We start from the raw sequence: 16,207 nt of genomic DNA on the forward strand, positions 1-16,207 counted from the left end.
AAAGAAAAGACCATAACTCCACGCCAATGTTGCATGCATGCATGAAGCATTGACGTGGAGTTAAGGTAGGAGGCGAAGGAGACGAATGAGGTTTTGCTTTATGGCCTTTTCTTTTTTATGCTTGTGAAAGGAGTTGCTTAGAAACGCTTTGTTGCATGCATGCAGCATTGGCGTGGAGTTAAGGTAGGAAGCGAAGGAGACGAATGAGGTTTTGCTTTATGGCCTTTTCTTTTTTATGCTTGTGAAAGGAGTTGCTTAGAAACGCTTTGTTGCATGCATGCAGCATTGGCGTGGAGTTAAGGTAGGAAGCGAAGGAGACGAATGAGGTTTTGCTTTATGACCTTTTCTTTTTTATGCTCGTGAAAGGAGTTGCTTAGAAACGCTTTGTTGTCGTTCATTTGCGTCTCTGTGCACGCATGCGGCATTTGCGTGGAGTTAAGGTAGGAAGTGAAGAAGACGACTGATGTTTTTACTTTATGGCCTTTTTCTTTTTTCTGCTTGTGAAAGGAGTCACGTAGAAACGCTCTGGCTTCTTTCCTTTCCGTCCATGAACTTGAGAATCTACTTGAGAGTCGATCGAAGATTAGATTGAGAAGGAGAATATGGTAAAATACATTAGCATTGGCTTGTATCAAATGAGACCCATGATTCATCAAGGATCATCCGAAAAAGTACAATAACCAAAATCATGACATGATTGTGTGAAGAGCAGTGTCGATTCTCCACATGAATACCTACAATGAACCGATGTGTTTCTTCTGTTGCAACCGAGAACTGCTCTCTGATTCTGATGAGAAGCATGGTTTACAGAGAAGACATGGCTATGGGTGTTCAGTAAGTACATGCACGATATTGATCTCGTTGGTAAGGGTGCATACAGTAATATTCTACATGTCCTCCATTTTCCGCCGATTACTCAAGTCTTTTCTTGATCACTTCGTGGAGAAAAATGTAATAATGAGCACACATATATTCCCATCACCCACATCGATCCCCTTCAATCTATAAGTAACATATTTCGTTCCACTTCCGGGGGTGATCTCTTGATTTGTTTTCCTTCTCCCCTCCAGACATGGTTGCAAGCTCTAAAAGAGTGGAGTGTTTCGCAGATGATACCGACCTTGAAGCATCTCCCCGCATGCCAACACCAGACATGATGGACATGGAGGTCCACAAGGTAGCCGTGCTACAAGATAGGACTGGCCTTCGTTCTTTCAGGCATAGTCTGAGCGAGGTCTTCTTCCCCGATGATCCGCTCCATCGTTTCAAGAACAAGCCTTTCTTCAAGAAGGTGGTTCTAGCTCTCCAGTACTTCTTTCCCATCTTCGACTGGGGTGCTCACTACAACCTCAAGCTTCTCAAGTCCGACGCGGTCGCAGGCATCACCATTGCTAGTTTGGCTATCCCACAAGTATGACCTGCACGCGACTCTTTCTCTTTTCATGGTAGTAGAAGTGACTGTGTCTATTCGATAAAAAGCTCTGTTGCTGATCATGTCTTTACTCGCATCTTTTCATGAAGTTAGGAAATGGATTTGGAAAGGAAACTCGAATTTTTGTAACTCGTAACTCTTTCTATCTATCTGTTTTCTGCGACAGGGAATTAGCTACGCTAAGCTCGCAGGTCTGCCTCCGATAATTGGCCTTTGTGAGTCCAATTTCTACACTTCTCGGAACTCATCGACTGCAACACGATAAAAAAAGCTTAAGCCATTCGCGTTTTCTTGCATTGCCACCGTAATGGAGAATACCACTGACCTTAGATCGAATTGGACCTTGCAGACTCCAGTTTCGTGCCACCACTGATTTATTCTGTTCTCGGGAGCTCAAGAGATCTTGCTTGTGGCCCCTTATCAATTGCATCCCTAGTGATGGGATCCATGCTGAGAGATGTGGTCTCTCCTGAGGACACCAAAGAATACCTTGAAGTAGCTTTCACTGCTACTTTCTTTGCTGGTGTCTTCCAAGCCGGCTTGGGTTTGCTGAGGTAAAACACAATAAAACCACATTACTTTTGCTCCGATTACATCTAATTCTTGGGGTTTGCGGCGTAGATACAGTCGAAGTTTCTCCTAACACAATCTCAGAATCGCTACTTGTTTTCTGTAGGTTGGGCTTCATAATCGATTTTCTATCGAAACCAACGTTGACTGGATTTATGGGCGGCGCGGCCGTCCTCGTTTCGCTTCAACAGCTGAAAGGGCTGCTTGGAATAGTGCACTTCACTACCAAGATGGCAATCATTCCAGTCCTGAAATCTGTTTTCGACAATAGGAAAGAGGTAACAAAAGGATTTTTGGAAGATTTGGATGATAGATTACTAAGATTCTACTGTTTGATCAACTTATATTTATCTGTCCGAGCAGTGGTCATGGCAAGCAGTAGTTATGGGTCTCTCATTCCTGGTTCTCCTACTGACGGCAAGACACATAGTAAGTTGTCAATCCATCCCAGTAATCGATACACCTCTTTCATTAAAATGAATTCCTGAAGAGGATGCTGATGACCAAAACCAGGCAGTGATTATATAAGCCACTTTGTGTGGGGTGTTAATAGTAATGTTCTTAGTCTTGCAAAACACCGGCATCGATGCCTTCGATTCTGCTTGTTGCTTTCTGTGCATTATTGAGTCGTTTATGCAATCTGAACTGACTGAACTCACATGGATCAGAGCACTGTCAGACCCAAGCTCTTCTGGGTATCGGCAGCAGCTCCTCTAACCTCAGTGATCATATCCACTATCATCTCCTACGTCTTCAGATCCCATGAGAAAGGCATCTCAACAGTAAGAGTCATCTTCTTAAATATGTATAGATATAGGTAGAGAGTTATTAGTTCTCGTTGTTCTAAGTTATCGATGTGAAACAGATTGGGTATTTACCGGAAGGGGTGAATCCTTCTTCAGTGAGCATGCTGCACTTCAAAGGCCCTCACTCGAGTCTTGCTCTCAAAACGGGAATAGTGTCTGGGCTCTTGGCTCTCACGGTATCACTCTGAACCTTTAGATCAATGGATCATCCATTAATTCTCTCCAAACTAACAAGCTGAGGCTTACCATGGATACACAGGAAGGAATTGCCGTGGGGAGGACATTTGCTTCCATGAAGAACTATCAGATCGATGGTAACAAAGAGATGGTGGCCGTAGGATCCATGAACTTGGCCGGCTCATGTGTCTCATGCTATGTCACTAGCGGTAAGATCGAAGAAGCAGAAACACATAGCAAGAAGCATGCGGAGTTGATCATGGAAGCTCCTGCTGAATGATGCAGGTGGGTTCGCTCGATCCGCCGTTAACTTCAACGCCGGTTGCAAAACAGCAGCAACCAACATAATCATGGCGTCTGTGGTGCTCTTCACCATGCTACTTCTCATGCCGCTGTTCCACTACACCCCCAACGTCATCTTGTCGGCGATCATCATATCGGCGGTGATCGGCCTCATCGACGTCCGAGGTGCAATACTGCTGTGGAAGGTGGACAAGTTTGACTTCCTGGCTTGCATGACTGCCTTCCTCGGGGTTCTCCTCCTCTCGGTGCCGATAGGCCTCGGCATTTCGGTAAGCGCTCTTCGCTCGACAGCAATCTCTGCTTGCGGAAACCAAAAGAAGCGTTCCCATTTGTTCGGCAGGTGGGCATATCGGTTCTCAAGATTCTGTTTCATGCCACTCGGCCGAACATTGCGGTCATGGGGAACATCCCGGGAACAAACAGCTACAGAGATCTGGCACAGTACAAAGATGCCAAAAGGATGCCTTCGTTTCTAATCCTTGGCATCGAGTCCCCTGTCTACTTCACCAATTCGGTGTATCTGCAAGAAAGGTTAGTTTAGGCGTGAGTTCAAAGAGTTGCCACCGTCTGCAACAACACCTGTTCCCTGATGCAGCAATTGGCGTGCAGGATCCTGAGATGGATTCGAGAAGAAGAAGAGAGGATTACTAACTCGAACGAGAGCCCCCTCAAATGCATCATACTAGACATGGCTGGTAAGTGGCGGTGAAGCGCTCAAAATTTACCAGAGAAACTTCAATCTAGTGTTTGTACACTGATCATGAGCTACCAAATTGGCACAGCTGTGACGAATATCGACATAAGCGGCATTGAATCGCTCAAAGAACTGAAGAGGACACTTGACAGAAGATCTCTCGAGGTAACACCATCATCATCGTCGTCATCATATCCACTTAACCATGTGTAACCTGTCTACAAAAATTGCAGCTGGTGCTAGCAAATCCTGTTGGGGAAGTGTCACAGAAGCTGTCTCACTCGGGGGCTTGGGAGCTCTTTGGACCAGAATGCTTCTACATGACGGTCGAAGAGGCCATTGCTTCAACCTCATACAAAATTTGAGCTAGCAGGACCGTGAGGTGATGAACATTATGCCAGCTGCTTGTGATCTGAACCCTAACAATGGCCATTGTCTCCTCATCTGAGCTCTGCTCAGAAGAAATTTTGAAACATACAAACCAGAACAAATTAGCTAGAAGAATAAAACATGTTTGTTAGATTGGTGGCCTGTCAGAGAGGCTCACTCTAGGCTGTTGTATGTTTCTTCCATTAATACGAAAGCAAAGTATCAGTCAATCTCTCTGAACTTGAACTGTCTGTGGGCGATAACAGTGTGACAACGCTGATATCATTGACCACCCGGGAAACTTCATGCAACATCACAATTACTCGGGTCTGCACCCGACACCCGGCAATCATGGCTCGTCCGGGCCATGATTCGACCACGTGACTGACCCCAGGCCCGGCTAATTCGGTGGACCGTAGAACGGACGGCTGATATCCATCAGAGAACCATCGGACGCCAGGGATGGACTCTCATACTGTAAAAGGTGAGGGCGGAACCGTAAATAACTGATGCATATGAGGGTGTATATTTAGGATGAAATCTAAAGACCGTGACAGCCGGGGGTTAAGTGGCCTATCAGCACACTGGAAGTCCAAAAAGAACGAGGATTTCATGTAAATATCAAACAGGGTTCAGAATGGTTCGATCGTAAAATTACTTTCATTGGTTGGTCGTTCAAAAGGTTTGGTAGTCATCTACCCTGAACGCTGATTGGGACGATGCAGCTGAGTCGCACAACCTGGAAGCGGTCACATTTACGCCGTTTTTGATGTACTCTAACGGCGTCTTTCCTTTACCGATAACACCGCCTTCTATCTTGTAGTCTTCTTTGGCTTTTGGTCTTATTTCGTACCATCTCTCGCTCACTTGTTCGCTCTTTCGCTCACCAACCCTTCTTCGCTTGCCTTTTCCGCAACGCAGTCGCGGGGGTGTTCATCTGCTCATAGATCTGCGAAATGTGCCTCTGATCTTGAATTGATTTCCTCGGTGAGCTTCGGATCCTCTTGATCTTCATCTTTTACGTTTCGATGTGAATCTTTTCTCCTGGTTTTGATTTCTTACGAGGAACATTGGACTTGGAGCTGGGGATCGGTAGCTTGAGCCACTTCTTGCGCGTTCTGAGATATTTTTCGCTGGTGATTATTGGTTATGAGTTTGGTTTTGCGCCTGTGGAATTCGGTGCGAGGATTCTCGTTGTAGATTGATCCTGATGGACATGCATGTTAGGGTTCTGTGTTCGTGCTCTGATGCAGGAGGAGATTAGGGTTTTATGTTTGTGTCACTGAGGTTTAAGTTTCCTTTTGGTTTTGTTATTTTTATGTTCATGTGGGGTAGTCCCCGTACCATTATTTTATGCTTAGATGTTCCTTTCGAGGTTTGATTCCCAACTAAATCTGCGCGTTGAAATCTCTTTGCTGTTTTAGTATATTTTGTAAATGAGCTGATACATTTCCACGTCCTTCAAAATAATATGATGGATTGATGCTCCCTTCGAAACAGGATTAAAATTATCTACATGTGACATGTTCAAAGCTAGTATGTACTGATGAGATCAATTTTGTATTTCTTATAACATGATTGGATTTTTTTTTCCTTTGTCTTAAAGTTACTGTGCAATTTCTCTGCAGTTGCGAGTTTAGGGGAACAGCATCTAAAGATTTCTGTGATGGGAAAATCTCCTGCAAAGTGGATTAAAGCAGTTATTTTTGGAAAGAGATCATCTAGATCTCATACTTCAAAAGGGAAAGATGGTTTGGTATGGAATTGAGAATCTATTGGTTAATTATTGAACATATTAATTTTCTATTCGGTGTGCGATGGACTTGTTTACTGATTACATGGTTGGCTATCTTCCTGTGGAAGTTTTGCCTGGTAGTAGAGAATGTTGATGTATTCAAGTATAAATGTCTTTCCAAATCCCTGCACTGACTTAAGGAATATTTCCTTTTATAACATCACTACTTTAATTGATGCATTTCCTTTTACATCACTGTGAAATTCGGTATATCATCAAGCACAATATATATTGTTGCACTGCCTATGTGCAGAAATCTGAGTATCTGTCTTTTCATATTATTTTCAGTTAAGACAATTCAAGGGGTTGCTTCCAACAAAATGGAGGGGATAGTATGGTACATGGTTATCGAGTAAGGTGACCTTGGACGTGTTAATCTCCTAAACCATACACACGACCAACCCCACCAATACCATGAATTAGGATAGGTTATTTCTCATTACATCTCTTTGAACTAGCTCAAATCATAGTCATCCAAGGTAAAGTCAAGATTTTCAAAAAAGATTTTCAAAAAAGTAAATTCTTCTTCCAAATTTTTTTGGAAATAACTGAAGATATGTCTATAAGTTAGAGGGGTTGCATTTAAAGTTTTCCTCGCTTATTTCTTTAAATTGACCATTTAATCTTTGTTTACTTCCAAAGTTATTATAATGCATTAAGTACGACAGGGAATCTTATAAATCTATTATATTTGAGTGCTTCATCACTAATTGATCTTCTGATCCTCATTTGTATTTTTTGAAGAAACCTGGTGTTGATAAAGAGCATTTTTCTGGGGGAGAACCATCTCATGTCACAATGAAATCTCTGGTGATTACTCAACCAGTTCTTGTAAGCAACAATTCAAGTGGTCCATCATCAGAAAATAGGACAGATTCCACTTTAGTTACTGGAGCAGTTAGGGTGGAGAGCCAAGAAATTGTTGTACATCAAGCTTCAAGTAATCGAGCCAAAGCCTTGGAAGAGCGTGCTGCTACAAAAGTTCAAGCTGCCTTCAGGGGTTATCAGGTAATTCTTGTGGAAATAGTGTTTGCATCTTCTTTGGTAACATTGGCATCATATACTATTATTGGGACCATTTTATTCTTCATTTAATTTCTTAAAAATGGGTTCTATATGCACACTAAATAACACACAGGAGAATTCAAGGAAGAGAGTGTTTGTATTTATGTGCAGTCACGGAGGGTGTTCTGTGCATTGAAGGGCATCATAAGACTGCAGGCTCTAATTCGTGGGCACCTAGTGAGGCGTCAAGCAGTTACCACCCTGCATTGCATGTGGGGTATTGTCAGATTTCAAGCTCTTGTTCGCGGTCAGAGAGTCAGGCTTTCAGGTATTGGCCTTGAAGTCAGAACAAAGTATCCTCAAATGAAGAGTGTGGTAAGCATCTAATGACAGAAATGATCTCAAAAAATTATTTTATGTTTTTTAACTTATAAAGTGTCTTGTTTATTCCGTAAATTCCCACATATGCTTTCATTTTAATTATTTGCTGTCTGGTAGTGTTTCAATTATTGATAAACTCTAGTATCTGACTGCTCTATTCTGACAAGAAGATGAACACTTTGTGAGATTGGTCATGATAATCCATTGAGAATGAGTCATTTCTGGTTTCTTTCCTGTTGAGGGATAACTCTTTTTTCCACATACTGTGAGATTCTTTTGTCTCAGAGAATTCCTCTGACTGGTTGACATGTGTGCATGTTGTATATGCAATGGGGATTGTATTGTGAATATTAATGAAACATTTCTGCTGAAATGGTGTGGTGGTGGTAGTAGTTTTTATTCTCTGAAAGGTTTGGCCATTTAGCAACGAAGTTTTTCTACATGAATTCGATATGTGATGTTCACTCGGGCTGAACTATACTTTCATGGTTTATCATCTTATTTCTTTTAGGTATGTTGATTTTCTTTTGTAGGATGATAAGAAGTTGGATTTCTCGAAGATGCAGCTGTCTGCGAATCAATTTGTTTGCAAGGTAGGTAAACTATGAATCTTTTAGTATTACAATAATATGATAACGTTCTGCGAATCAATTCTTTAACATTCTCCAAACACATTGATTTGCTTCTTATACTTAAGATCAATATTCTGGGAATGGAAAGCACAGTTTTCAAGATATTCATGCACTTTATGTTCATGTGAGCCAATGCCCATCTGTTGTCCAGGTTTACTGTCTAGTTTTACAAGCAAATAACTTATTTGCCTTTCCACAGCTACTCTCAGCTCTGCCTGTTACAAAGCCTGTTCAGATTCATTATGATCCAGTGGAACCAAATTCAGTCTTCAGTTGGCTGGAGCGCTGGACATCCTCACAATTTTGGTATCCACTTCCTCAATCAAAAAAGTCTGTCAATGTGAAATCTTGGGTGAGATGCAGTAGTGCTGTGGAAAGTGAATCTGTCAGATTAAAATCAAATGTTCATAAAAATGTGGCTGCAAAGGTTGATGTCATGACTGAATCAGAAAGGCATAAACGTGTTACGAGGAAAATGCTAAGCCCTCCTGCTGACTCTGTGGTAGAAAATCCACAATCTGAAATTGAAAAGGTCAAGCGTAGTTTGAGAAAGGTATCCAATTCTAAAAAAGAGCCTGCTGAAAAGCCAGAATCTGAAAATCAGAAACCAACTTGCACTCCGAGAAAGGTGACAAACTCACTATCTGATGCTCCACAAGTGTCTAATGAGCATTCTTCAATGAAGATAAAAAAAGATAGTGTAGTGTCTATTGACAGTAAGCTTGAAATAGTTGCTGCTGTAAAGTCCGTTGCATCAGGTGGGCCTAAGAATGCAGTAATAGATGACAGTACTGCGATCAAACCGCATAGCCCAGAAGAAATCTGCAAAGAAGAGAGTATTTCTAACTGTGATGGAGAGTTAAGCTTGAAAGATGAGCCAACTAGCAATGAGATCCAGAAGAGTAGCAAGAGAAGGGCTTCTTTCCCACCAAAGCCAGAACCTTTTGCAGAGAATGCCTCGCAAAATGCTCCAAGATTACCAAGCTATATGGCAACTACTGAATCAGCTAAGGCAAAGCTAAGAGGACAAGTTTCACCGAGGGTTGGATCTGATTCTGCAGAAAGATATAATATGCCTCGACGTCATTCTCTGCCAACTTCCACGAATGGAAAGTTAAACTTGCAATCATCACGTGCACATAAGTTGATCCAAGCAAGCTGCAAGGATGGAATTAGAAATGACAGATCCTTTACATCATCAAGAGATGGTAGTGGTATGACCTGTCTATCATTCTGCTCATATATATTGTGGTGTTGATCTTCTTGTCTAGGTACTAAATTTTTACAGTGACCTGTCTATCATTAACTTCTATCACCTTTCATCTCCCAACCACCACCGTCCTATGATTTTCGGCCACCACACTTTGTTATCTGACCATTTTCCATCGTCATTCATCCTTTGACCACTCCAACCTTCATCTTTTAAATATTGTACATCCTTAAATCACCACAGTCCTTCATACTTGTCATCCCTCCATCTTCTGCTAAAAAATGGTCCAAGGCTCTGATCAGTACACTGTATTTGGTGGATTAGGGATTGAAGGATGAAAAATCTGATCATACCAAAACAAACTATTCCTAATGATTTTATCCCAACACATCTTTGGAATGCAGAACGGGAGATCCTGTGTTGTTCTGAATGTACTGGTGCGAATAAGTAGACATCCACACTTACCCCAAGTAAGAAAGAAATCTGGTGATCCTACTATGTCTTTTTGAGTCTTCTAACGCACCTGGTTTCTGTAGTGAGGCTTTGACATCATGCACTTGAGGGCATTATCAATGCTGCCAACCAAAATTTTGTCCATGCGTTTCATTTTATTCCTTTTCCGATTAAAAGACAGCACCTACTTTCTTTCAAAAGGTGGGAAACCATTTTTTAACACATACGTTGCACATAACCAAGCTTTATCATAATTAGTTAGTGGGGGGGTCAATGTTATATGTTTACCAACACATCCTTCCTATTGATTTGTTCCATGGAGCAAGGTTTTAAATGCCAGTAGTTAATGTTTGGTAATTTTATCACTTTAACCAGAACACATTGGTTGATATGTCATCAATATGGTTTTCTTAATTTCTTGATAAAAGGTATGTTGGCACCATATCGAATTTACTGGATGTCAAATGCTGTATTATTAGATTAAAACCGTAACTTGAAGATTCTTTTCTTATTTTTATTTTGATATTTACTCTTTCATCTCCTTGTTTTTGCCTCTTCCCTCTAAAATTTGATCCAGATTTGACTCTGATTTTGACAATGTTGTTTTGTCTAATTTCCTCAAAACCACAGAGAAGTCGATTCAAGTGGGATGGAGGAGGTGACATTGTCAGAGTGGTAATTTAAATTCTTCAAAGCGGATAAGTTTGGCTACAGTCTTACACACCCTTACTGTTTGTTTTATGGAGTAAGTTGTGCTGCAATCCTCCTTAGCTAAGTTGGATCATTACCGGTGTGGCGTGCATATTGTTCCTCTTTGTCTCTTTCGTATGTTGGAAATCATGTTACGGTGGGATGTACAGCTTCAGTCCCTTTTTGTGTGTGGCGTGGTTTTGCTTGGTCCGATTGTTATCGTTTTGTTTATGTTAAGAGTTGTCGCAAAACAATGAAATATACCCGTTTATCATAAATGCCTTCCTTCATCAACATCTTGTACGAATCCTCTTCCAATTTGTTCTGATATTGCATCCCAAAAGATTTCTCATCAGATGAGGCAGAGCTGTAACATTCTCATAAGATTTCTCATCCAGTATTTTATAACGTTTATTGATCGATGCTGCTGACACAAAAACTCATTTTATAACATTATCAGATCCAATTTCTTCTATGTGGTGGATGTGTGCATCTCCTTCCTTCCTTTTTCTTTTCCAGGGTCGTGTGGATGGTTCGCGGGTAAAGCCAGCCACAGCAACCGCTTCCATCACTCGTCGTGACACAAATTCCACCAGAGCCAGGAAAAGGAGCTCATGATATGACACAGGTCAACTACACGACGCTTTCTTTGTCCTTGATGTATACACTTATGTACATATAGTCGTCATAAGAAAAATCTTCCCCTCCATGACAATGCCTAGATTCCATTATCATCACACTTCGCCATATCCCAACCCAAGGTACGCACTTCTGATCGCGACCAGCTTGGTCGTGACACTCTCCGCGTCCAACCGTGCTTGCGGTGTTCCTTTCGAGCAGAGCAGGCCAACTTCGACCATGGAGACCACACAATTCGCTGCGCGATCGTTACCTTCCAAGGCCGATCGTATCGCAGGATCCACGATTTCCACTACTCTGTCAGGGAAGGCCGCCGCCTCGACGAAGCTGCGAAGCGATCGACCGTCCCTGAACATATCGTCGGTAGGCCTCTTCCCTGTCACCATCTCCAGCACAAGTATTCCGTAGCTGTACACGTCTCCATGCGCGGAAACTTCCCCTCCGATCCCGTACTCTACAGCAAAAGATCAAACACGGTTGTATCGGTACGTGCGCAAGCAGATGTGAAAAGTAGAAACCAAGATATTAGTACCTGGAGGTATGTAACCTATGGATCCTCTCAATGCGAGGGAATAACTGGGATTCCCCGTTGATGCAGCGTTGCACTCGGCGAGGAACTTCGTCAACCCATAGTCACCCAAGTGGGCAGCCATGTCGTCGTCGATAAGAACGTTGCTCGGCTTCACATCACAGTGAACGATTGGCGTTTGGCCATGGTGACGATGCAGGTACTCCAACGCAGACGCGACATCGATCGCTATGCACAGTCTTTCGTCAAGGCTCAGTTGCTTCGTCTCACGATTCGAGCCAACCGTTGGGTGCAACCAATCATCTAGACTCCCGTTGGGCACGTACTCGAACACGAGAGCTTTGAAATCATTTCCGCTGCGGTCGATGGTGGAGCAGCAAGTGAGGATCTTGACGAGGTTCCGGTGCCGGATGCTTCTCAGGGCCTCGCATTCTGCCAGATAACTCTTCAGAGCTCCTTTCTGCTCCAGGTTCAGTACCTTTACTGCAACTCCCTTCTCGTAGCCTTCCAGAGTTCCTTTGTACACACAGCTGAAGCTACCGGTGCCAATTAAATTGGCGGAAGAAAACCCGTCGGTCGCCTTGTGCAGCTCTGCGTAAGACACCATTTTGAACTGATCTCTCGGAGAAGATTCGAGCGGAGATCTCTTGCTCGACGCCGTCTTCCACATGAGAATGATGATGGAGAGAACAATAAAGCAGGGGATCAAGCTGGCGAGTCCTATTGCGACACTTCTCATTCTACTTTTGTTAGAAGAGTCGACAGGGCATGGTGGAAGGCGTAACGCCGGATGACCCCCGCAAAGCTTGGGATTCCCATCGACGAAAACTTCGCTGGCGTTGGCGAAGGCACCTTCTGTTGGAACCGGACCATCGAAATCGTTGAAGGAAAGGTTGAGATATTGGAGACTGCTGATACCAGCCAAGAATTCGGGGATTTGGCCAGATAGTTCATTACGCGAAACATCGAGCCTCTGAAGGCTTCTCAAGTTGCTCAATTGCGAAGGTATGGTACTCTGGAAGAAGTTACCTTGCATGTAAAGGTAGTTCAAGGTCTCGCAGCCTCCAAGACCACTAGGAATTTGGCCAGAAAGCTTGTTTTCAGAAACGTCGAGCAGAACGAGGAGCCTCAGCTTCTGGATGTCACTTGGAATGGGACCGACCAGAGAATTATGAGACAGATCAAGCACCTTTGTGAGAGAAGTAATGCTGACGACCTCTCCGGGAATGGCGCCACCGAGCTGGTTACGAGAAAGATTCAGCTCGTTCAACTGCTTGAAGTTGATAAAGCTTCGCGGTATGCCTCCTTGCAATCGATTGTCTCCCAAGTTGAGTACTTCTAGCTGCGTGTGGTTCCCCAGTGACTCAGGAATGGGGCCGGAGAGCTTGTTCCCAAACAAGTATAATCGAGTCAAGTTGCGAAGGGATCCAATCTCTCTAGGGATGCTGCCGTTCAGAAGGTTTCCATTGAGATCAAGCTGCTGCAAGCCACGGAGTTTCTCTATCTCCGGCGGAATGGCCCCTGATATCTGAAGCCCTGCTAAAGACAACCACTCGAGTTGCGCAGAGAGGTTCGCTACAGATGCAGGAAATCTGCCAGCAAGATCATTGTCGGACAGAAACAGCCATGTAAGCTCTGTGCAGTTAGACAGAGACGCAAGGAAGCTCCAATCCGTGGCATCCCTTGCCTTGAACCGATTCCCCTCGAGGTTCAGGACGGCTAGATTATGATGCTGACCCAAATCTGCTGGGACAACTCCATTGAAATTGTTCAAAGAAAGATCAAGATAGTAGAGTTCAGAAGCATTGACTAATGATCGTGGTATTGAACCTTCCAATCTATTCCCCTGAAGGATAAGGTATTCGAGTCCCGGAAGAGCATGGCCTATATCAGGCGAAATGGTTCCTACGAGCTGGTTTATCCCGAGGTTCAAAGAACCGAGCCTCGATAGATTGTACACAGATGGAGGGATCGTACCGGATAACTTGTTGACGGAAAGATCAAGAACTCTTAAGCTGGTGAGGCTGCCCAGGCTTTCTGGTATATTCCCCTCCAAGCTGTTTGTTCTTAGATAAAGATAGGTTAGATTCAAGCAGTTGCCTAGCGATGGCGGTATGCTTCCTACCAAGTTGTTGCTGGAGAGGTAGAGGTGGGTGAGGGACGACAGGTTGCCAAGAGAAGGTGGAATCTTTCCGGTGAGACTGTTATTGGACAGCATGATCTGGGTGAGAGAAGAGGAGCTGCTCCCCAGGCTTGCTGGAATGGCTCCTGTAAGGTTGTTGCCATTAAGGTAGAGCCATAAAAGTTCTGAAAGCGATCCATACTCTGCAGGAATGTCTCCGACGAGGCGGTTCCCTGACAAACAAATGACGCTGAGGTTGGAGCATCGAGCGAGGCTCGCAGGGAGCTTTCCCTCGAGATTGTTGTCATCGATCCTGATGGTCCGGAGTCTGGAACAGCGAGATAGCGTGGCTGGGATTTCACCTGAGAGAGAATTATAGCTGAAGTTAAGATTCGCCAGCCGACCCAAGTTTCCCAGCTCAGGTGGGATGCTTCCATTGAACTGGTTGTCTCCGAGGTGGAGGTTCCTGAGGGAAGTGAGGTTGGCTATGGTGGGCGATATGGGACCGGCGAGGCCGAGCGAGACCAGCCTCAAGGCTGTGACTCTCCGGCCATCTCTGCATCTCACACCGTGCCAGTCGCAGACATGAGACGTGTGGTTGTTCCACGAGGACAGTGCCGAGCCGGGATCGGATAGCAGAGACTTGAACGACAGGAGAGCGAGCACGTCGTCGTCGGCGGAGGACGTCGAGTTGGACGCGGAGTCAGAAGCGAGGAAGGACTGGTGCGTCGATGCGGCCATGCAAGCTAAAAGGATGAGTGTTTGAAGCACCATTTGATTGGTACTTCCCGTGGAAGCAAACTGAGTTCAACGGCTACGGCTAAGCAAAGGGACGAGCTATTGAGTTGAATTCGAAGGAGAAGAAAACATCCACTTGTTTTTATACAGAGATATCGGGCGAGCAATCAAAGAACGAGTTATGGTTCTGACTACAGAGCAATGGAGAACGTGACCATGGAATGGAAGTGTGGGTGAAACAGTTAAGACTAATCCAATCACTCATTTGTTCTTAACAAGCTTAGTCAACGCCACTTGTTCTTATAAAATGTTCTTATTATTCCAAACGTTTGTCAGTGGGATATTATGGGTTATAGTTGATGAGTGTTGTTTGAGCATAGAACTCGCAAAGCAGATTGATTACATTTTATTTTTCCTTGAGAGAATGGAGTAAGAAGATGGGCATGTCCATCTGGTCAAGGCCTCAAGAGATTCTCTTTGAACAGGAGAAATAAAACAAAGCCAAGTATCATTGATGGGTGGCCTCAAGAGATTCTCACATATGTGCATGAACTCGTAAATGATTGATAGGGATCAGTAGCTCAAGTAGACGTGATAATACGTTGTGTGGAGCGTGGACTTGCAGAAACAGACAAATTAGCTTACGAGGTCTAGTTTTCATAGCATACTATGAATTATCATGCACTTAGTTTGACTTGACTTGAATTAAGTGGCTTCTTCCCTGAATGTAGCATATAGAACATCCATTTGATGCTTGTTAATTATCATCAACTGTATTCTTCTCCGTCGATTGCAGGTTTCCAGGTTGAATAACGCTACTTTTCTTGGGAAATAGAGAGAAAGAAAGAGAGAGAGAGAGAGAGAGAGAGAGAGAGAGGAGGTTTCTTGACTGCAGCGTCAAAAGTCTCATGAAAGCCTCGGGTAGCACTTCCCTTCTCCATACGTTCTTCTTCTTCTTCTTCTTCCTATGAGACAACAAATAACTGGCGAGGTGATGCGGATCTTTGCATCAATTTTGGCTTGGTATTAATTAGATTATCTTTGATTAATATGTTCATCAATCAAAATGTTGTCAAGCAAGCCATAATGAATGAGACAGCTTCATTCCTTAGACTATCTTAATTATTCTCTTCTGTCGGAGTACCACTGACTTGTTTTGGAATTACTTTGACACTCTCAACTCCATGCAGCTGGACCACGTTCACAATCGACCGATCTAACTTACTTCCTCGAAATGTTTACATGAATATAATATGTAAGTCAGAGGTGGAGGCTGCAGGATCGAAGTCTTCGGGTTGATTCAGTCATTCCAAGGTTGCATTTTCCATTAGAATACAAACAATCAGTTTATATGCTAAGATCAATGGTTTAAGAAAAACACTATACATAATATTAAGAAAATGTTTATGAAATGAAGCCCATCAGCTGCCTGCCTACCTATAAATGCCACTGCTGCCTGAGGATTAAAGTTCAACAAACCCTGAGGCAGCGAAGGAAGAGGATGGCACGCTGTGTACGCTTGTTCCTGTTCCTGCTTCTCGTCTCGCTCCTCCTCGTCGCCGCTCCGGCGTTTGCTGCCAGAAACTTGGCTCACGATGTTACCCCAAGTAAGTAAACACTCATCTTCTCGCCGTAGTCATCGTCCAAAGATGGTGGATGAGG

General features: G+C 43.6%; 3 protein-coding genes across 8 annotated transcripts; 2 read left to right on the forward strand and 1 right to left on the reverse strand.

The window, feature by feature from the left end:
* Positions 1-1,072: 1,072 nt before the first annotated feature.
* On the forward strand, positions 1,073-4,347 carry LOC135672241 (probable sulfate transporter 3.4). The gene is made up of 13 exons (XM_065180699.1): positions 1,073-1,411; positions 1,599-1,647; positions 1,782-1,986; positions 2,109-2,280; positions 2,366-2,431; positions 2,671-2,784; positions 2,868-2,984; positions 3,068-3,194; positions 3,271-3,557; positions 3,629-3,819; positions 3,898-3,983; positions 4,071-4,147; positions 4,216-4,347. The coding sequence occupies exons 1-13, from the start codon at positions 1,073-1,075 to the stop codon at positions 4,345-4,347; spliced, it is 1,962 nt and encodes a 653-aa protein (XP_065036771.1).
* An 832-nt stretch (positions 4,348-5,179) lies between these two features.
* Positions 5,180-10,811, forward strand: LOC135671836 (protein IQ-DOMAIN 31-like). 6 transcript variants are annotated; one of them, XM_065180110.1, is made up of 8 exons: positions 5,225-5,338; positions 5,852-5,887; positions 5,980-6,107; positions 6,891-7,154; positions 7,323-7,526; positions 8,066-8,125; positions 8,364-9,378; positions 10,458-10,811. In XM_065180110.1, the coding sequence occupies exons 2-8, from the start codon at positions 5,875-5,877 to the stop codon at positions 10,487-10,489; spliced, it is 1,716 nt and encodes a 571-aa protein (XP_065036182.1). In that variant the 5' UTR covers positions 5,225-5,338; positions 5,852-5,874; the 3' UTR covers positions 10,490-10,811. The 6 variants fall into 6 exon arrangements, with proteins under 6 accessions (XP_065036183.1, XP_065036184.1, XP_065036187.1 ...); XM_065180109.1 differs by lacking the exon at positions 10,458-10,811 and having other exon boundaries at positions 5,222-5,338; positions 8,364-10,415; XM_065180111.1 differs by lacking the exons at positions 5,852-5,887; positions 10,458-10,811 and having other exon boundaries at positions 5,180-5,338; positions 8,364-10,414.
* A 326-nt stretch (positions 10,812-11,137) lies between these two features.
* LOC135672242 (receptor kinase-like protein Xa21) lies at positions 11,138-14,716 on the reverse strand. Its single transcript, XM_065180700.1, has 2 exons — positions 11,689-14,716; positions 11,138-11,610 (listed from the first exon to the last, which is right to left on the reverse strand). The coding sequence occupies exons 1-2, from the start codon at positions 14,579-14,581 to the stop codon at positions 11,252-11,254; spliced, it is 3,252 nt and encodes a 1,083-aa protein (XP_065036772.1). The 5' UTR covers positions 14,582-14,716; the 3' UTR covers positions 11,138-11,251.
* Positions 14,717-16,207: the final 1,491 nt, after the last annotated feature.

Source organism: Musa acuminata, chromosome BXJ1-4 (assembly GCF_036884655.1).
Source record: "Musa acuminata AAA Group cultivar baxijiao chromosome BXJ1-4, Cavendish_Baxijiao_AAA, whole genome shotgun sequence".
Classification (NCBI taxonomy): Eukaryota; Viridiplantae; Streptophyta; class Magnoliopsida; order Zingiberales; family Musaceae; genus Musa; species Musa acuminata.

Bases quoted from the DNA above. Each gene is read 5' to 3' on its own strand.
- LOC135671836 (XM_065180109.1), top strand. The intron at 7,155-7,322 runs GTAATTCTTGTG...ATTTATGTGCAG, and splicing joins CTGCCTTCAGGGGTTATCAG to TCACGGAGGGTGTTCTGTGC. The intron at 7,527-8,065 runs GTAAGCATCTAA...TTTCTTTTGTAG, and splicing joins ATCCTCAAATGAAGAGTGTG to GATGATAAGAAGTTGGATTT.
- LOC135672241 (XM_065180699.1), top strand. From the start codon at position 1,073: ATGGTTGCAAGCTCTAAAAGAGTGGAGTGTTTCGCAGATGATACCGAC. The intron at 2,985-3,067 runs GTATCACTCTGA...ATGGATACACAG, and splicing joins CTGGGCTCTTGGCTCTCACG to GAAGGAATTGCCGTGGGGAG. The intron at 4,148-4,215 runs GTAACACCATCA...CAAAAATTGCAG, and splicing joins TTGACAGAAGATCTCTCGAG to CTGGTGCTAGCAAATCCTGT.
- LOC135672242 (XM_065180700.1), bottom strand. From the start codon at position 14,581: ATGGTGCTTCAAACACTCATCCTTTTAGCTTGCATGGCCGCATCGACG. The intron at 11,611-11,688 runs GTACTAATATCT...CTTTTGCTGTAG, and splicing joins CATAGGTTACATACCTCCAG to AGTACGGGATCGGAGGGGAA.